This window comes from Salvelinus fontinalis, chromosome 12, assembly GCF_029448725.1.
Source record: "Salvelinus fontinalis isolate EN_2023a chromosome 12, ASM2944872v1, whole genome shotgun sequence".
In the NCBI taxonomy this organism is placed as follows: Eukaryota; Metazoa; Chordata; class Actinopteri; order Salmoniformes; family Salmonidae; genus Salvelinus; species Salvelinus fontinalis.
In genome coordinates this window covers 7549322-7571175 of record NC_074676.1, presented here as the reverse complement: position 1 = coordinate 7571175, position 21854 = coordinate 7549322, and the positions used below count along the sequence as shown (strand labels likewise).

At 41.5% G+C, this 21854-nt stretch overlaps 1 protein-coding gene across 1 annotated transcript in view; it reads left to right on the top strand.

The window, feature by feature from the left end:
- LOC129866712 (kit ligand-like) overlaps nt 1–19832 on the top strand; it is a 71060-nt gene extending 51228 nt beyond the window's left edge. The window contains exons 6-9 of the mRNA XM_055939543.1: nt 7269–7369; nt 14207–14319; nt 14480–14531; nt 14708–19832. Coding sequence (XP_055795518.1) covers nt 7269–7369; nt 14207–14319; nt 14480–14510 — 245 coding nt within the window. The 3' untranslated portion in view covers nt 14511–14531; nt 14708–19832. The remainder of the gene's footprint in view (nt 1–7268; nt 7370–14206; nt 14320–14479; nt 14532–14707) is intronic.
- The last annotated feature ends 2022 nt before the right edge of the window (nt 19833–21854 follow it).

Sequence of the window (21854 nt, the reverse complement as noted above, 5' to 3'; positions counted from 1 at the left end):
TTGTGTTTTCGCTGTAAGACACTTAGAAAATCTGAAATATTGTCTGTATTCACAGGATCTGTGTCTTTCGATTCGTGTATGCTGTGTATTTTTACGAAATGTTTGATGATTAGTAGTTAGGTAAACACGTTGCTCATTGTAATTATTCTAGTCCATTTGTGATGGTGGGTGCAATTGTAAACTATGAAGTCTACCTGAAATATGCACTTTTTTCTAACAAAACCTATCCCATACCATAAATATGTTATCAGACTGTCATCTAATGAGTTTTTTTGTTGGTTAGGGGCTATAAATATCTTAGTTTAGCCGAATTGGTGATGGCTACTGGTGTTGGTGGACAAATAAAAGATGGTGGAATATGCTAATGTATTTTTAGGTAATAGATGTACATCTTTACATATTGTGTCTTCCCTGTAAAACATTTTAAAAATCGGAAATGTTGACTGGATTCATAAGATCTGTGTCTTTCATTAGCTGTATTGGACTTTAATGTGTGAAAGTTAAATATTTTAAAAAAATATTTTTTTTGAATTTCGCGGCACTGGTTTTTCAGTGGGGGGGGGGGGGGGGGTGCCGCTAGCGCCACGCTGATCCTAGACAGGTTAAGGGATTAGAAATCCGTGGCTTAGAAACTAAGGTGTCATTGTACGCTGATGATTCATGTTTTCTTTTTAAACCACAATTAGAGTCTCTCCACGGCCTCTAGAGGATCTAGATACTTTTGCTATCCTCTGGATTAAAACCAAATTATGATAAATGTACCATATTACGTATTGGATCACTAAAAAATGCACATTTTACATTACCATGTAGTTTACCAATTAAATGGTCTGATGGAGATGTGGACATACTCGGTATACAAATCCCAAAAGAAAGAAATGATCTCACTCCAATAAATTTTTATAGAAAGTTTGCAAAAATAGATAAGATCTTGCTACCATGGAAAGGAAAATACCTGTCTATTTGTGGAACAATCACCCTGATTAACTCTTTAGTCATATCACAGTTTACCTATTTGCTTATGGTTTTGCCTACACCTAGTGACCTGCTTTTTAAATTATATGAACAAAAAATATTAAATTTTATTTGGAACGGCAAGCCAGATAAAATTAAAAGGGCCTATTTATATAACGAATATGAATTCGGAGAGCAGAAATTATTAAATATTAAAGCATTAGACCTCTCACTAAAGGCATCAGTCATACAAAAGTTATACTTAAATCCAAACTGGTTCTCTAGTAGATTGGTACGAATGTCTCATCCTATGTTCAAGAAGGGCCTTTTTCCCTTTATTCAGATTACACCTGCTCACTTTCGGTTGTTTGAAAAGGAAATCATCTCCAAAATATCTTTATTTTTTAAACAAGCCTTAGAAAGTTGGTTGCAATTTCAGTTTAATCCACCGGAAAGGACGGAACAAATAGTACAACAAATATTGTGGTTAAATTCAAATATAGTAATTGATAAACAAACTATATTTATCAAAGAAATATTTTAAAAAGGTATAATTTTAGTGAATGATGTCATAAATAGGACTGGTGGAGTTATGTCACACATGCAGCTAACACAGACATATGGAAATGTCTGCTCTACCCAAAATTACAACCAATTAATTGCAGCATTACCACAAAAATGGAAGAGGCAAGTAGAAGGGGGAAAAAGTAAGGAACTTGTATGTCGGCCCTATATTAAAGAACATAAATGGTTAAAGAAAAGTGTGATAAATAAAAGCATATACCAATTTCAATTAAGGACCAAAAAACTGACAGCTGTGACATATAAATTGCAAAATACTTGGGAAGAGATTTGCGATGTACCCATTCCATGGCACATGGTTTATGAATTGATACGCAAAACAACGCCGGATTCAAAATTGAATTTTTCAATTTAAATTACTATACAAAATTCTTGCAACTAATAGAATGTTATATATATATATGGGGGATACAATCTTCCCAGCTCTGCAGATTCTGCTGTGAGGAGGCAGAGTCATTAGATCATTTATTTTGGTATTGTCCATATGTAGCTCGTTTTTGGTCACAGGTCCAGGAATGGCTGAAGAATTGCAACATTTGCCTAGAATTAACGCTACAGATAGCAATACTGGGTGATTTGAAAGCCATAGTCAATCAATCAATAATAATATAATAATTATTTTAGGATTTAAATTTTTTTTTATTTACAATCTGTAGAAGCTATGAGAATAGGAAGGTTCAATTATTTTGTGAAGCATCACAGCACAGTTGAAAAATATATGGCAAATAAAATTCCGAAATGGATGATGTTGGAAGATAGATGGGAAGGGTTGAGTGGAGCTGAAGGGTGGGACTAATGACAAGATAAACAATGTAAGGCATACTCGATCTGTGAAATGTGTATAGGTTCGGAGCTTTTGTGAAATAGCACAGTTACAAGTGGAAATCAAACTGAATGGACATCAGAAATAGAGGAAGGACTAAGAACAAACAAGAGAGAACTATTGTAAAGTAGACTGTGTCTGTAAAATGTGTATAAGATGTATAAATTGAAGGTAAAAACAGAAATGTTTATCAGTTTACTCCAATTGGGGGATCGGTGGTAGGGTTTGCGGGGAATAACAATAAATGTATATTCCTTAAAAAAGTATGTATGTCTATGTAGGTATGTATATATGTGTATATGTATGCATACGTGAATGGATATATATATTTACCCCAAAAATATGGGGGATTGGAAATGATGCAGACAATTACATTGGAAGCAACATTCTTTCCACAATATTAAGCTGATCCTACCCTAAAAAATAAATAAAAAAACAACAACAAAAAAATGTAATTAAATAATTTTAAAAAACAGACATCTCAACATCAACTGTTCAGAGGAGACTGTGTTAATCAGGCCATCTTGGTCGAATTTCTGCAAAGAAACCACTACCAAAGGACACCCATAATAAGAAGAGACTTGCTTTGGCCAAGAAACATGAGCAGTGGAAATTTGTCCTTTGCTGTGATGAGTCCAAATTTGAGATTTTTGGTTCCAACCGCCGTGTCTTCGTGAGATGCGGTGTGGATGAACCGATGATCTCAGCATGTGTACAGGACAATGACCCAACACACTTCCAGGCTGTGTAAGGGCTATTTTACCAAGAAGGAGAGTGATGGAGTGCTGATTAGATGACCTGACCTCAACCAAATTGAGATGGTTTGGGATGAGTCTGACCACAAAGTGAAGGAAAAGCAGCCAACAAGTGCCCAGCATATGTGGTAACTCCTTCAAGAATGTTGAAAAAGCATTACAGGTGAAGCTGAGAGAATGCCAAGAGTGCAAAGCTGTCATCAAGGCAAAGGGTGGCTATTTGAAGAATCTCAAATAAAATGTATTTTGATTTGTTTAACACTTTTTTGGTTACTACATGATTCCATATGTGTTATTTCATAGTTTTGATGTCTTAACTATTATTCTACAATATAGAAAATAGTAAAAAATAAAGAAGAACCCTTGAATGAGTAGGTGTTCTAAAACTTTTGACTGGTAGTGTATATAGACACAGAACTTACACAATCCACATACAGTATGTACACTATAAAACAGAAGCTAAAAACTACAGAATACACCATAAACACTATAACGGATGCATGTAGAGATGTATGAATTTTAAAAAAAATTACAGGATGATGAGCAATGGGGGAAATATATATGTAACAGTCAATCGGTGGCAGAGCGCAGAAGAAAGTGCAAAGAGCAATGTGCAGTTGTAGGATAAAAGTGCAGGGTGGATAGTCCGTGGATTAAAATTGCAGAGTGGAAAGTCCATGAGGGAGAAGATCATTGTGTACCAGGTGGCCACGGTAAGGGCCAAGGTGTGGGGGAAGAAGCTGTTCAGGTGATGCAAGGTTTTGGTCGTGATTGACTTGAACAGTTTGCCAGAGTTGAGTCATTGGAATAGTGGGTGATCAGAGTGTAAGGGGTCGACGAAGATCTTTCTCGCCCTGGAGTCATGCAGGAACTCGATGGAGGGCAGGTGGCAGCCGATGGAGGGCAGTGTGGAGTGTGATTGAGATTGCGTCATCTGTGGATCTATTGGAGTGGGTATAGGGTTTCCGGCATGATTACACACTCAATTTACATCACAAATAATATTCTTAGTGCGGTTAGTATGACTATTTCGAACACAGCTTTACTAGCTACTGTGCCTCATAAGCACATGATTGACATCAGGAAAGGAGGGTGGGCTATCAGCTGATCATTGATTTACATCAATCAGGCCAAACCAACGGATAGGATGGAAGGTGGCGACGACGACTTGCGGGCAGTAGGTTTCGAACAACAATGACAAATAATAATAATAATAAATAAAAAGGGCACTTTGGAGACAGGAAAGGCATAAAAACATGTGCTCTGCACTCTAGTCAGTGAGGAGGTTACAATCTAAGATAGATGCCCTCAAATTATCAAGGATCCTACCAGATACAACCCGAAATCCGTAAACATGGGCATTCTCACAGATATCATGCTGACCAACTTGCCCTCTAAATAGTCCTCAGCGATCACTGCCTGCCTCCGTTATGGGTCCGCAGTCAAACGACCACCCATCATCACTGTCAAACGCTCCCTAAAACACTTCTGCAAGCAGGCCTTTCTAATCGACCTGTCCCAGGTATCCTGGAAGGATATTAACCTCATCCCGTCAGTAGAAGATGCCTGGTTGTTCTTTAAAAGTGCTTTCCTCACCATCTTAAATAAGCATGCCGCTTTCAAAAAATGTAGAACTAAGAACAGATATAGCCCTTGGTTCACTCCAGACTTGACTGCCCTTGACCAGCACAAAAACATCCTGTGGCGTACTGCACAAGCATCGAATAGTCCCCATGATATGCAACTTTTCAGGGAAGTCAGGAACCAATATACACAGTCAGTTCGGAAAGCAAAGGCTAGGTTTTTCAAACAGCAATTTGCATCTTGTAGCACTAATTCCAAAAAGTTTTGGGACACTGTAAAGTCCGTGGAGAATAAGAGCATCTCCTTCTAGCTGCCCACTGCACTGAGGCTAGGAAACCCTGTCACCACCGATAAATCCACGATAATCGAGAATTTAAAAAATAATTTCTCTACGGCTGGACATGCTTTCCACCTGGCTACCCCAACCTCGGCCAACAGCTCTGCACCCCAAGCAGCAACTGGCCCGAGCCCCTGCGCTTCTCCTTCACCCAAATCCAGACAGCTGATATTCTGAAAGAGCTTCAAAATCTGGATCCCTACAAATTAGCTGGGCTAGACAATCTGGACCCTCTCTTCCTAAAGTTACCCGTCGCCATTGTTGCAACCCCTATTACTAGTCTGTTCAACCTCTTTCGTATTGTCTGAGATCCCTAAAGATTGGAAAGCGGCCGCGGTCACCCGCCTCTTCAAAGGGGTAGACACTCTAGACCCAAACTGTTACAGACCTATATCCATCTAATGTCTTCGAAAGCCAAGTTAACAAACAGATCACCGACCATTTCCAATCCCACCGTACCTTCTCCGCAATGCAATCTGGTTTCCGAGCTGGTCACGGGTGCACCTCAGCCACACTCAATGTCCTAAACGATATCTTAACCGCCATCAATAAAAGACAGTACTGTGCAGCCGTCTTCATCGACCTGGCCAAGGCTTTCTACTCTGTCAATCATCGTACTCTTATCGGCAGACTCAACAGCTTTAGTTTCTCTAATCACTGCCTCACCTGGTTCACTAACTACTTCTCAGATAGAGTTCAGTGTGTCAAATCAAAGGGCCTGTTGTCCGGACCTCTGGCAGTATTTATGGGGGTGCCACAGGGTTCAATTCTCGAGCTGACTCTTTTCTCTGTATATATCAATGATGTCTTTCTTGCTGCTGGTGATTCTCTGATCCACCTCTACACAGACGACACAATTCTGTATACATCTGGCCCTTCTTTGGACACTGTGTTAACAAACCTCCAAACGAGCTTCAATACCATACAACACTCCTTCCGTGGCCTCCAACTGCTTTTAAATGCTAGTAAAACTAAATGCATGCTCTTTACCTGATCGCTGCCCGCACCCACCTGCCCGACTAGCATCACTACTTTGGACGTTCTGGCTAAGAATATGTAGATAACTACAAATACCTAGGTGTCTGGCTAGACTGTAAACTCTCCTTCCAGACGCATATTAAGCATCTCCAATCCAAAGTTAAATCTAGAATTGGCTTCCGATTTCACAACAAAGCCTCCTTCACTCATGCTGCCAAACATACCATCGTAAAACTGACTATCCTACCGATCCTTGACTTCGGCAATGTCATTTACAAAATAGCCTCCAACACTCTACTCAGCAAATTGGATGCAGTCTATAACAGTGCCATCTGTTTCGTCACCAAAGCCCATATACTACCCACCACTGCGGCCCGTATGCTCTCGTTGGCTTGCCCTCGCTACATATTCGTTGCCAAACCCACTCGCTCCAGGTCATCTATAAGACTTTGCTAGGTAAAGCCCTGCCTTACCTCAGCTCACTGGTCACCATAGCAACACCCACCCATAGCACCCTCTCCAGCAGGTATATTTCACTGGTCATACCCAAAGCCAACACCCCCTTCGTCCGCCTTTCCTTCCAGTTCTCTGCTGCCAATGACTGGAACGAATTGCCAAGATCACTGAAGATGGAGACTTATATCTCCCTCACTAACTTTAAGCGTCAGCTGTCAGAGCAGCTTACCGATTGCTGCAGCTGTACACAGCCCATCTGTAATTAGCCCATCCAACTACCTACCTCATCCCCATATTTGTTTTTCTGCTCTTTTGCACACCAGTATTTCTACTTGCACATCCTCATCTGCACATCTATCACTCCAGTGTTAATCTGCTAAATTGTAGATTACTTCCCTACTATGGTCTATTTATTGCCTTTCCTCCTTACTTCATTTGCACACACTGTACACAGATTTTTCTTTTGTGTTCTTGACTGTATGTTTGTTTATCCCATGTGTAACTCTGTGTTGTTGTTTTTGCCGCACTGCTTTGCTTTATCTTGGCCAGGTCGCAGTTGTAAATGAGAACTTGTTCTCAACTGGCCTACCTGGTTAAATAAAGGTGAAATAAAATTTTAAAAAATATATTTAAAAAATAATATATATATATATATATATATATATATATATATATATATATATTACAATTATTTGCCAGCTTTCAAATACAAATGGTTTGAATTGTCCGATTTCGTATGATTTCTTTGCTTGCACCTTTTCGATAATCTTACAGACTAGAAACATTTCTGTCCCTACAGGGAAAGAGCCTCTGAGGTTCCTGCCAGAAGTAGTGGAGAGAAGCCTCCTGTCACTACTTGTAATTCCTATTGCAGCCATCGTGTTTCTGTTTGTGTGGAAGGTGAGCTGTTCTTTGACACTAAAGACCTGCAACTTAAAACCTGACTGTTGGCAATTGTCAATCTCTTTGATTGCAAGTACATTTTTTGGTCTTTGATGGTTTTTGTCTGTGACTGTCTGGGTGTTTCTTTCCCAGTAGCTGCTACTTTGATTTCTCTTTTGAATTTAACTTTGTTTGTGGGTTAACATGGGTTTCCTTGGTGTCTTAAGAGCCAACGCAGCCTTTTTAAATATGAAATCATTTCTGGGTAACAATTAACTTCTTACGGCTGATATCCCGTTAACGGGATCGATGTGACAACAGCCAGTGAAAGTGCAGGGCGCCAAATTCAAACAACAGAAATCTCATAATTAAAATTCCTCAAACATACAAGTATTTTACACAATTGTAAAGATAAACTTGTTGTTAATCCCAACACAGTGTCCGATTTCAAAAGGTCTTTACGACGAAAGCATACCATGCGATTTTGTTAGGCCAGCACCTAGTCACAGAAAAACACAGCCATTTTTCCAGCCAAAGAGAGGAGTCACAAAAAGCAGAAATAGAGATAAAATGAATCACTAACCTTTGATGATCTTCACCAGATGACACTCATAGGACGTCATGATACACAATACATGTATGTTTTGTTTGATAAAGTTCATATTTAAATCCAAAAATCTCAGTAATGTTTTGCTTCCAAAACATCCGGTGATTTTGCAGAGAGCCACATCAATTTACAGAAATACTCATAATAAACATTGATAAAAGATACAAGTGATATGCATGGAACTTTAGATAAACTTCTCCTTAATACAACCGCTGTGTCAGATTTCGAAAAAGCACACCATGCTATAATCTGAGTACAGCACTCAGAGACCAAAACAAGCCATACAGATACCCGCCATGTTGTGGAGTCAACAGAAATCAGAAATAGCATTATAAATATTCACTTACCTTTGATGATCTTCATCAGAATGCACTCCCAGGAATCCCAGTTCCACAATAAATGTTTGTTTTGTTCGATTAAGTCCATAATTTATGTCTAAATACCTCCTTTTTGTTCGCGCGTTTAGTTCACAAATCCAAATTCACGATGCGCAGGCCAGACGAAAAGTAAAAAAATTCCATTACAGTTTGTAGAAACATGTCAAACGATGTATAGAATCGATCTTTAGGATGTTTTTAACATACATCTTCAATAATATATTCCAAGATGGAAGAAGAAGATAAGAAGAACAAGAAGATAAGATATTCCAAGATGGCTTAGCAGTTCTGCCGTCTTTTTTGTCCTCGTATTGTCGTGTCCTGTATACATATATATTTACACCTTTCTTCGCATATCTTTATATATTTTATTATCCAAGAACTCAACTACAAAAGCTTTCCTGCAACCCGCCTCACCAATTACAAAAAAAGTATTATTTACCTCAAATCTGAAAATCCACAGTGGTAGCTAGCCAGAGGCTAACCAGAAGCGAACCGGAAGCTACCCAGAAGCTAACTAGAAGCTAGCCAGTAGCTGATCTGAAGCTGCCCAGAAGTTAGCCGGTTTTCTGGCTAGCGTTGGAGTTTCAGCTGCCCACGTTTTGTGGTCTTCAGCTATTCCTTTAGCTCGATAATCTATCGGCACTTTTGTGCAACGCGACTCGGACCGGAGCATACCGGGCCTATTTTTCTCAGTGTCCCCGGATTTCAGCTGCAGGCTCTGGACGTTTAGCTAGCTAGCTAGCTGCAAACCGTGTGACTATTGGCTTACGTTGATCCCGGAGCAAAGTTAAATTATTCCGAAGCTAGCCAGCTAAGGAGTTCCATCAGCCATTCCTGGGCTACAGTCACCTATCCGGACCCGTTTTTTGTTTTTTTTGTTTTGTTTTGTTGTTGCTGCAGATGCGGAGCCCCATCGGGCCTTCACGACTGACTGCCGACATTATCTGCCCGAGGGAGTTATCCAACTGGCACCTCCGTCGCAAAGTTACCTGAACGCTCATCTGGGGCCCGCTAATCGTTAGCTGTCTTATCGGCTGCTATCTGAATAAGTATATCGGACAATTTTTCTTGGGTCACTATATCTATTTTGCCAATTGGATTGATCCCCTCTACTACACGGAACCCCACTAATCTACCGACGGAAACGCACGAGGTGTCTAAAAAAAAATAGACTTCCATCCTATGCTATCTTGCTACCGATAGCCATCTACCCGGGAAGCTGTCTGGATCGCCGTGACCCCAACCAACCTCTACTCACTGGACCCTTATGATCACTCGATTAAGCATGCTTCTCCTTAATGTAAATATGCCTTGTCCATTGCTGTTCTGTTTAGTGTTTATTGGCTTATTTCACTGTAGAGCCTCTAGCCCTGTTCACTATACCATATCCAACCTTTCAGTTCCACCACCCACATATGCGATGACATCACCTGGTTTCAATGATGTTTCTAGAGACAATATCTCTCTCATCATCACTCAATACCTAGGTTTACCTCCACTGTATTCACATCCTGCCATACCTCTGTCTGTACATTATTCCTTGAAGCTATTTTATCGCCCCCAGAAACTTCCTTTTACTCTCTGTTCTAGACGTTCTAGACGACCAATTCTCATAGCTTTTAGCCGTACCCTTATCCTACTCCTCCTCTGTTCCTCTGGTGATGTAGAGGTGAACCCAGGCCCTGCAGTACCTAGCTCCACTCCTATTCCCCAGGCGCTCTCTTTTGATGACTTCTGTAACCGTAATAGCCTTGATTTCATGCATGTTAACATTAGAAGCCTCCTCCCTAAGTTTTTGTTCACTGCTTTAGCACACTCTGCCAACCCGGATGTTTTAGCCGTGTCTGAATCCTGGCTTAGGAAGACCACCAAAAATTCTGACATTTTCATCCCTAATTATAACATTTTCAGACAAGATAGAACGGCCAAAGGGGGCGGTGTTGCAATCTACTGCAAAGATTGCCTGCAGAGTTCTGGTTTTACTATCCAGGTCTGTTCCCAAACAATTTGAACTTCTACTTTTAAAAATCCACCTCTCTAAAAACAAGTCTCTCACCGTTGCCGCCTGCTATAGACCACCCTCTGCCCCCAGCTGTGCTCTGGACACCATATGTGAACTGATTGCCCCCCATCTATCTTCAGAGCTCGTGCTGCTAGGCGACCTAAATTGGAACATGCTTAACACCCCAGCCATCCTACAATCTAAGCTTGATGCCCTCAATCTCACACAAATTATCAATGAACCTACCAGGTACCACCCCAATTCCGTAAACAGGGGTACCCTCATAGATATCATCCTAACCAACTTGCCCTCCAAATACACCTCTGCTGTTTTCAACCAAGATCTCAGCGATCACTGCCTCATTGCCTGCATCCGTAATGGGTCAGCGGTCAAACGACCTCCACTCATCACTGTCAAACGCTCCCTGAAACACTTCAGCGAGCAGGCCTTTCTAATCGACCTGGCCGAGGTATCCTGGAAGGATATTGATCTTATCCCGTCAGTAGAGGATGCCTGGATATTTTTTTTAAATACCTTCCTCACCATCTTGAATAAGCATGCCCCATTCAAGAAATTTAGAACCAGGAACAGATATAGCCCTTGGTTCTCTCCTGAACTGACTGCCCTTAACCAACAGAAAAACATCCTATGGTGTTCTGCATTAGCATCGAACAGCCCCCGTGATATGCAACTTTTCAGGGAAGCTAGGAACCAATATACACAGGCAGTTAGAAAAGCCAAGGCTAGCTTTTTCAAGCAGAAATTTGCTTCCTGCAACACAAACTCAAAAAGTTCTGGGACACTGTAAAGTCCATGGAGAATAAGAACACCTCCTCCCAGCTTCCAACTGCACTGAAGATAGGAAACACTGTCACCACCGACAAATCCACTATAATTGAGAATTTCAATAAGCATTTTTCTATGGCTGGTCATGCTTTCCACCTGGCTACCCCTACCCCGGTCAACAGCACTGCACCCCCCACAGCAACTCGCCAAAGCCTTCCCCATTTCTCTTTCTCCCAAATACAGTCAGCTGATGTTCTGAAAGAGCTGCAAAATCTGGACCCTTACAAATCAGCCGGGCTAGATAATCTGGACCCTTTCTTTCTAAAACTATCTGCTGAAATTGTTGCCACCCCTATTACTAGCCTTTTCAACCTCTCTTTCGTGTCGTCTGAGATTCCCAAAGATTGGAAAGCAGCTGCGGTTGTCCCCCTCTTCAAAGGGGGGGACACTCTTGACCCAAACAGCTACAGACCCATATCTATCCTACCCTGCCTTTCTAAGGTCTTCGAAAGCCAAGTTAACAAACAGATTACCGACCTTTTCGAATCCCACCATACCTTCTCCGCTATGCAATCTGGTTTCAGAGCTGGTCATGGGTGCACCTCAGCCACGCTCAAGGTCATAAACGATATCTTAACCGCCATCGATAGGAAACAATACTGTGCAGCCGTATTCATTGACCTGGCCAAGGCTTTTGACTCTGTCAATCACCACATCCTCATCGGCAGACTCGACAGCCTTGGTTTCTCTAATGATTGCCTCGCCTGGTTCACCAACTACTTCTCTGATCGAGTTCAGTGTGTCAAATCGGAGGGTCTGTTGTCCGGGCCTCTGGCAGTCTCTATGGGGGTGCCACAGGGTTCAATTCATGGACCGACTCTCTTTTCTGTATACATCAATGATGTCGCTCTTGCTGCTGGTGAGTCTCTGATCCACCTCTACGCAGACGACACTATTCTGTATACTTCTGGCCCTTCTTTTGACACTGTGTTAACAACCCTCCAGGCGAGCTTCAATGCCATACAACTCTCCTTCCGTGGCCTCCAATTGCTCTTAAATACAAGTAAAACTAAATGCATGCTCTTCAACCGATCGCTGCCTGCACCTGCCCGCCTGTCCAACATCACTACTCTAGACGGCTTTGACTTAGAATATGTGGACAACTACAAATACCTAGGTGTCTGGTTAGACTGTAAACTCTCCTTCCAGACTCGCATCAAACATCTCCAATCCAAAGTTAAATCTAGAATTGGCTTCCTATTCCGCAACAAAGCATCCTTCACTCATGCTGCCAAACATACCCTTGTAAAACTGACCATCCTACCAATCCTCGACTTCGGTGATGTCATTTACAAAATAGCCTCCAAAACCCTACTCAATAAATTGGATGCAGTCTATCACAGTGCCATCCGTTTTGTCACCAAAGCCCCTTACACTACCCACCACTGCGACCTGTACACTCTCGTTGGCTGGCCCTCGCTTCATACTCGTCGCCAAACCCACTGGCTCCAGGTCATCTACAAGACCCTGCTAGGTAAAGTCCCCCCTTATCTCAGCTCGCTGGTCACCATAGCAGCACCTACCTTTAGCACGCGCTCCAGCAGGTATATCTCTCTGGTCACCCCCAAAACCAATTCTTCCTTTGGCCGCCTCTCCTTCCAGTTCTCTGCTGCCAATGACTGGAACGAACTACAAAAATCTCTGAAATTGGAAACACTTATCTCCCTCACTAGCTTTAAGCACCAGCTGTCAGAGCAGCTCATAGATTACTGCACCTGTACATAGCCCATCTATAATTTAGCCCAAACAACTACCTCTTTACCTACTGTATTCATTTATTTATTTTTGCTCCTTTGCACCCCATTATTTCTATCTCTACTTTGCACTTTCTTCCACTGCAAACCAACCATTCCAGTGTTTTTTTTACTTGCTATATTGTATTTACTTCGCCACCATGGCCTTTTTATATTTGTATTTATTTTTATATATATTTTGTTTGCCTTCACCTCCCTTATCTCACCTCACTTGCTCACATTGTATATAGACTTATTTTTTCACTGTATTATTGACTGTATGTTTGTTCTACTCCATGTGTAACTATGTGTTGTTGTATGTATCGAACTGCTTTGCTTTATCTTGGCCAGGTCGCAATTGTAAATGAGAACGTGTTCTCAATTTGCCTACCTGGTTAAATAAAGGTGAAATAAAAAATAAATAAAAAATGTTTCAACCAGAGAATTCCTTTGTCTTTAGAAAGGAAAAGGAACGCAGCTACCTCTCACGGGTGCACGACTGACTGAGCTCATGGCATTCTGCCAGACGTCTTACTCAATCAGCTCTTATTCTCTAATCCTTCACATTAGAAGCCTGAAACAAGGTTCTAAAGACTGTTGACATCTAGTGGAAGCCTTAGGAAGTGCAATATGACCTCAGACACTGTATATTGGATAGGCAAAGACTTGAAAACCTACAAACCTCAGGATGTCCCACTTCCTGGTTGGATTTTTTCTCAGGTTTTTGCCTGCCATATGAGTTCTGAGTTCTACTCACAGACATCATTCAAACAGTTTTAGAAACCTCAGTGTTTTCTATCCAAATCTTCTAATAATATGCATATCTTAGCTTCTGGCCCTGAGTAGAAGCCAGTTTACTCTGGGCACCTTATTCATCCAAGCTACTCAATACTGCCCCCAGCCATAAGAAGTTAAGTACGTTACTGTGATTGTTTTAAATGAAAATTGTAACAAATAAACAAAAATTGCTTTTTAGCAAAGAGTAATTTCTCAAGCAAGAATTTAGCTAGGACTGTCTGGGAGGGGGAAACTGAAAACTATCTGTTGTTGGCAGAGAGGTTTGGAACTCTTATCAGTTTATTAACTAATTTAAAGCATAGCGATGTCACCAGGCAGGCCAAAACTACATCCCACCATAACAAGTAGACATTTCAGATGGTCTTTTCAAACAACTATCACAATTGCACAGTATTATTCCAACCTCAGTGTGGAAATACATATACAACACAGGAAATTAAGTTGTTGAATGCACTGGGCCTTTAACAAAGTATTTCTCTTATCTAACAGGTGAAATCCAGGAGCAACCAACATCAATCAGATGAACTGAAATCAGTGGAAGGAGGCCTCTTCACAGGAACAGAAGAGAGTTTGGCACCTCCACTCGACGACATTTCTGAAAAGTAAAGACATTCACTCATCTGTTTAATTGAATCTATCAATTCACTAAACTTAATATCTGACAGGTTTGCGTGTGCCAAAATAATTTAGTAGTTTTGTGGTGAGGTGAATTTGTATCTACATATATCAATAGATTTATGGTACATGTTTTGTCCATTACAGGAACAGATTGAACATCATTGAGACAGTGTAATTGTTCAAGCCTTGGAAATTGGTGAGATTTTTCATATCAATATGTGACCTCAGAAATGAAAAACCGTCTTAGGCAACTCCTGACATTTATGGCTTGACAATAAAGAGTATGGAACTAGGATAATTATTCTTAGTTCGCTGTATGTAAAGATTAACACTAATTTACTGTACATCCACTTCTTTCTCTCTCTCTCTTAGGTGTACAGAGGAGTCATCTAAGAAAGAGCGAGCAAACATAAAACTGCATTTCCTACGGTGAAAGACTTGCTTCTTTCCTGTCCAGAAACAGACAGCCTTCTCATACCAGAACCAGATAATGGCACACAAAAACGTGCTCCGTCTTATCACTCCTGCAATAAGCTGGGAGTTGTTCTAGCGAGAATATATTAACCTGTCATCTACTATCAAATGTCATCAAATGAAGCTGAAAAAGGAGAGTGTGATTCTCATGGAAACATCTGGAGACAGCGGTGAAAACAGTGAACTTCACGGGACAAAGTTGGTTTCACAAGCACTCCCCCGTTTGCACTTTCTGTGGGTTCGGCTGGAGCGTGGACACTGGTTCTACTCCAGAACGCAGCATAGAACAAAACACCTATAAATGGCTTTCTTTCATTAGGACTGAAGCATAAATGACTACCTCTAGTCGCCCTCACTTTCCTCAACCTCTCAGCACCATTCCACTCCACCTCCTTATCCATTTTGGTTTCCATTGGACATTCCCTGAGAATCTATTTTGAAATGAGTTAGCTAGAAATACTCTCAAATTTAACCATCTGTTTTATTTGATGTTTTTTGGTCCATGTACGTATGGAAGGGATGAGGTTGTGTGATGAATTTATTTATTTACTCAGATTGCTGACAGCTTAATATTGCTGCAGTTGGAGAGAAAAAAACTGTCAGTGATTCAGCTCATCTATAGACATACTAAATGAGCAGGAAAAAGTCTACGAGGGTGGTTTATAAAGACTACATAACCCATTATTCTGCAATGCATAAAGCCTACTTAAACAGCACACTGGAATCTATAAACACATGCGTTATCTATATTAAGACAGCCATAGAGTGTGTGATGGTGTTGTTTCTTGCTTATGAATGGGTTGTATGAAAGGCCTTTGTTAGAGTTGTAAATGTAAAAAAAAAAAAATGCTACTTTGACTAACTTTCATTTATCCCATTATATACAGTAAAAATGATTGTCCCTGTAGCAATCAATGTTAGATCAAGGGAAAATCGTACATATCCATGTTGATTTAGATCAGACATTGAGGATCTGATAACACAAGGTTTTTCTATGCCCTCAATGCACAAGAAAGAGGTGGTCTAGCCTCAAGTAAACCAGTTTTGCATCAGATTCTGCAATTACATTAGAACTCCGCTCTGGTATATTGCAGCCTAACCACCCATAAGGCATATTATGTATGTTGCATGTACACAGCTGTACAGTTTAATAATGTGTTGAAGTGGTTCAAAGCTATGAATTGACCTTGAGCCAAAAAAAACATTTTTACTTGAACAATATACTTGTCAATCCAGTAACCAAGTACCCTAATGAATTGTGTTCCAAATAACCTTCAGTAACCTATACAGAAAGTGAGCTAAAACGTTTATTTCTCAGGTAACAATATTAGAACATTTTCTTAACACGCACGTCAAAAGCCAGAATATAGCAAAGTTTGGAGAGGACCAGACTCTAAAATTCACCATTTTTTAGAAAAGTGATATGATCTGTGAGGACAGTCTCTAGCAGTTTGTCCACTGTCTATCAAATCGTGTGGTACTCAGCAACTCAGGCTAAGATATTGCAGCATAATTAGGAAGATTAGTCTGATTAAAAGTTGGGTCCGCAGTCATGGCCATCATTCTATTATACCCAAAATGTTGTGTATGACATTTCACCAACTCATCAGGAGACTACTAAGAGTTGAGGCAAACCGTTGAAAAAAAACAGCAACATGGAGGACCTGAGACCAAGAACCCCATCTCATTGATAGTTGTTGGTTGTCTCTCAGTGTCCATGAACCAATGGGATAGAAAGTGTTGTGGACCATACCTAGAGAGTGTTGAATCATTGCCCAACTGGTTGTAATGATCTCACACCAATGGAAACAACGTGTTACTTGTGTTGTCATTGTGGCCCTTATATGTTAACCCATTACCCTCATTTCAATACACAATTTTGATACTCGTCCAAACAAAATGGACCCTAAGCCTAAGTGGAAGCCATATTAAATATCAGGACACAGTCAGAGCAATAACCTTATTCCTTTGGACACTTATACTCCACAACACCAAGCTCTTATAACGCAATTCTACACTAAATAACATGTGACAGAAAAATGCATTAACCTCCAGTTTGCATTCATTTAGACAATCCTGCCTGCATGTAATGTTTTAGCTGTTGTACTCTTTATAGGAAACGGGTCAAATGGTAAAACCTGTTTATTTCACCAAGTGTATTTGGGAAATTGTCCTCTTGGACTTTTCTGTTAGAAGAGTGTTTTTATTATGCAAAATGGAGTGTAGGTAAAAAATAAAAACACATTGGTGTTCATATAGTTCTCAGCAAAAGTGACAGTTTCAGCATGAGAAGCTGAAACTGCTTGGTGTGAGTAAGTGTTGTTTTGTTAAAGGTACAAGAGTATTCTTTTTCATCCCCCTCGCCACAATGAAAAATGTAAAAAAATTGCCACAAAACAATCATGTAAGCTTTTAAAGAGTTAACTTCAGAAGTTTTGCAGGTGTTTTACATATTGTATGAATATTGCGATGAGTTGAAACATGGTTTAAGCTGTGAACAGAAATGTGGTGGCATCACCCATGTTCTTGTCTGTCTGAGAGCCTATGAACACAGATATGGGGCTGCGTCCCAAATAGCACCCTATTCCCTATTTACAGTCCACTTGGAAAGTATTCAGACCCCTTGACTTTCACAATTTGTTACATTACAGCCTTATTTTAAAATGTATTAAATAGATTTTATCAAATCGACACACAATGCCCCATAATGACAAAGCAAAAACAGATTTTTATACAAAATGCATACAAAACAAGAAAACTGACATAACATTTACATAAGTATTGACCCTTTACACAGACCCCACTCAGTACTTTGCTGAAGCACCTTTTGCAGCGATTACAGCATTGACTCTTCTTGGGTATGACTCTTCAAGCTTGGCACACCTGTATTTGGCGAGTTTCTCATATTCTTCTCTGCGGATCCTCTCAAGCTCTGTCAGGTTGGATGGGAAGCGTCGCTGCACAGCTTTTTTCAGGTCTCTCCAGAGATGTTCGATCGGGTTCAAGTCCTGGTTCCGGGTGGGCCACTCAAGGTCATTCAGAGACTTGTTCCGAAGCCACTCCTGTGTTGTCTTGGCTGTGTGCTTAGGGTCGTTGTTCAGGTTGGAAGGTGAACCTTCGCCCCAGTCTGAAGTCCTGAGAAATCTTGAGCAGGTTTTCATCAAGGATCTCTCTGTACTTTGCCTTTCCCTCGATCCTGACTAGGCTCCCAGTCCCTGCAGCTGAAAAACATCCCCACAGCATGCTGCTGTCACCACCATGCCTCACTGTAGAGATGGTGCCAGGCCTCTTCCAGACGTGACCCTTGGCATTCAGGCCAAAGAGTTCAATCTTGCTTTCATTAGACCAGATAATCTTGTTTCTCATGGTCAGAGTCCTTTAGGTGCCTTTCAGCAAACTCCAAGCAACCTGTTATGTGCCTTTTACTGAGATTGGCTTCCATCTGGCCACTCTACCATAAAGGCCTGATTGGTGGAGTGCTGCAGAGATGGTTGTCCTTCTGGAAGGTTCACCCATCTCCACAGATGAACTCTGGAGCTCTGTCAGAGTGACCATCGGGTTCTTGGTCACCTCCCTGAACAAGGGCCTTCTCCCCCGATTGCTCAGTTTTGCTCTAGGAAGAGTCTTGGTGGTTCCAAGCTTCTTCCATTTAAGAATGATGATGGCCACTGTGTTCTTGGGGACCTTCAATGCTGCAGAAATGTTTTGGTACCCTTCCCCAGGATTGTGTCGAGGCACAGATCTATCTCGGAGGTCTACGGACAATTCCTTCTACCCGATTGCTTTGTTTTTGCTCTGACATGCACTGTCATCTGTAAGACCTTATATAGACAGGTGTGTGCCTTTCCAAATCATGTCCAAGCAATTGAATTTACCACAGGTGGACTCCAATTAAGTTGTAGAAACAGGATGTACCTGAGCTCAATTTCAAGTCTCATTGCAAATATAAAAATAAAAAAAATGTTTATACATTTGCTGACATTTCTAAAATGCTGTTTTCACTTTGTCATTATAGGGTATTGTGTGTAGATTGTTGGTGGGAGAAAATCTGGGGTCAAGGGATCTGAATACACTGTAGTTCACTATATAGGGAATAGGGTGCTATTTTGAATGTCTTTCCATGGAGCCTCAACAGCCCTGCAGTCCATGGTGAAGAGAGCAAGAGTGAGCAGCATACCACAATGCATCCCACTGCTGGCTTGCCTCTTAAACTAAGCAGAGTTGGTATTGGATGTGAGACCAGATGCTGCTGGAAGTGGTGGTGAAGAGGCTAGTAGAAGGTCAAATCAAAGTGTCTTTGTCATGTGCGCCGAATACAACAGGTGCAGTCCTTACTAACCAATAGTACAAAAAAAGTGTTAGGTGAACAGTAGGTAAGGTACTCTTTCCTCTGGTCTAACAAAATATCTCAATGCCCCAGGGGGGGGCAGTGATTGGCGACATTGCCCTGTGTAAGGTGCCGTCTTTCGGATGGGATGTAAACGAGTGTCCTGCCTCTCTGTGGTCACTAAAGATCCCATGGCACTTATCGTAAGAGTAGAGGTGTTAATCCTGATGTCCTGGCTAAAGTCCCAATCTGGTCCTCATACCATCATCTCCAGCTTCCAATTGGCTCATTCCTCTCCCCTGTAACTATTCCCCAGGTCGTTGCTCTAAATAAGAATGTGTTCTCAGTCAACTTGCCTGGTAAAATAATGGTTCAGTAAAAGAGCCCTAAATATGTTATGGTATCAGTTCTGATATGCTCTTTAGCTTATTTTGGTTGAAAGGAGCTGTGCTCTGAACAGTGGTGTTCAGTTTAGTCTCCCACCATCGAAATAGAATTCCATATTTCTAATGTTAGAATTTGAATTGAGGAATTCTGTGTTTATGTGTTCCAGGAAGTTAGTCTGGGTGCCAAAAGTAAACGTAATTGTGACCCAGGCGAAAGCTAGGCAACACTCTACTGTTTACTGTATTATTGTATAAATGAAAACAGACATATACAGTATATGATGATATGAATAAAGTACACTTATCCAAATATGCAGTGTTGTATTTGCTGATCATTATATAAAAAGTGTTAGAAGGAAATAAAGTATACTTTCTAGAGCAAAGGAAATATACACTGCTCAAAAAAATAAAGGGAACACTTAAACACAATGTAACTCCAAGCCAATCACACTTCTGTGAAATCAAACTGTCCACTTAGGAAGCAACACTGATTGACAATAAATTTCACATGCTGTTGTGCAAATGGAATAGATAAAAGGTGGAAATTATAGGCAATTAGCAAGACACCCCCAAAAAAGGAGTGATTCTGCAGGTGGTGACCACAGACCACTGCTGAATTCCTATGCTTCCTGGCTGATGTTTTGGTCACTTTTGAATGCTGGCGGTGCTCTCACTCTAGTGGTAGCATGAGACGGAGTCTACAACCCACACAAGTGGCTAAGGTAGTGCAGTTCATCCAGGATGGCACATCAATGCGAGCTGTGGTAAAAAGGTTTGCTGTGTCTGTCAGCGTAGTGTCCAGAGCATGGAGGCGCTACCAGGAGACAGGCCTGTACATCAGGAGACGTGGAGGAGGCCGTAGGATGGCAACAACCCAGCAGCAGGACCACTACCTCCGCCTTTGTGCAAGGAGGAGCACTAGTAGAGCCCTGCAAAATGACCTCCAGCAGGCCACAAATGTGCATGTGTCTGCTCAAACGGTCAGAAACAGACTCCATGAGGGTGGTATGAGGGCCCAACGTCCACAGGTGGGGGTTGTGCTTACAGCCCAACACCTTGCAGGACGTTTGGCATTTGCCAGAGAACACCAAGATTGGCAAATTTGCCACTGGCGCCCTGTGCTCTTCACAGATGAAAGCAGGTTCACACTGAGCACATGAGCACATGTGACAGACGTGACAGAGTCTGGAGACGCCGTGGAGAACGTTCTGCTGCCTGCAACATCCTCCAGCATGACCGGTTTGGCGATGGGTCAGTCATGGTGAGGGGTGGCATTTCTTTGTGGGGCCGCACAGCCCTCCATGTGCTCGTCAGAGGTAGCCTGACTGCCATTAGGTACTGAGATGAGATCCTCAGACCCCTTGTGAGACCATATGCTGACACATGCACATTTGTGACCTGCTGGAGGTCATTTTGCAGGGCTCTGGCAGTGCACCTCCTTGCATTAAGGCGGAGGTACCGGTCCTGCTGCTGGGTTGTTGCCCTCCTACGGCCTCCTCCACGTCTCCTGATGTACTGGCCTGTCTCCTGGTAGCGCCTCCATGCTCTGGACACTACGCTGACAGACACAGCAAACCTTTTTGCCACAGCTCGCATTGATGTGCCATCCTGGATGAACTGCACTACCTGAGCCACTTGTGTGGGTTGTAGACTCCGTCTCATGCTACCACGAGACTGAAATTATCGCCAGCATTCAAAAGTGACCAAAACATCAGCCAGGAAGCATAGGAACTGAGAAGTGGTCTGTGGTCACCACCTGCAGAATCACTCCTTTTTGGGGGGTGTCTTGCTAATTGCGTATAATTTCCACCTTTTGTCTATTCCATTTGCACAACAGCATGTGAAATTTATTGTCAATCAGTGTTGCTTCCTAAGTGGACAGTTTGATTTCACAGAAGTGTGAAGGACTTGGAGTTACATTGTGTTGTTTAAGTGTTCCCTTTATTTTCTGAGCAGTGTATATAGTACCAGTCAAAAGTTTGGACATACTTATTCATTCAAGGGTTTTAATTTATTTTTTACTATTTTCTACATTGTAGAATAGTACATCAAAACTATGAAATAACACATCTCCCCTGACCTCACTCCTTCTAAAGATGTAATCAAATATCATTGTTTTTGACATGAGGAAATAAAGAGCCAACACATGTGGAATATATCAGTGTGAATACAGCATTGTGTTGCTGTGAATATACATACAGTACAGAACTGTAACATATCTGACAATGACTATCGAAGAAGGACTGACCTAAACTGCAGCGACCTCAACTAAGGTAAACCCAAGGGTATCGTCATGGGTCAGGTGGCTGACTTAATGGCTAATTTCTACATC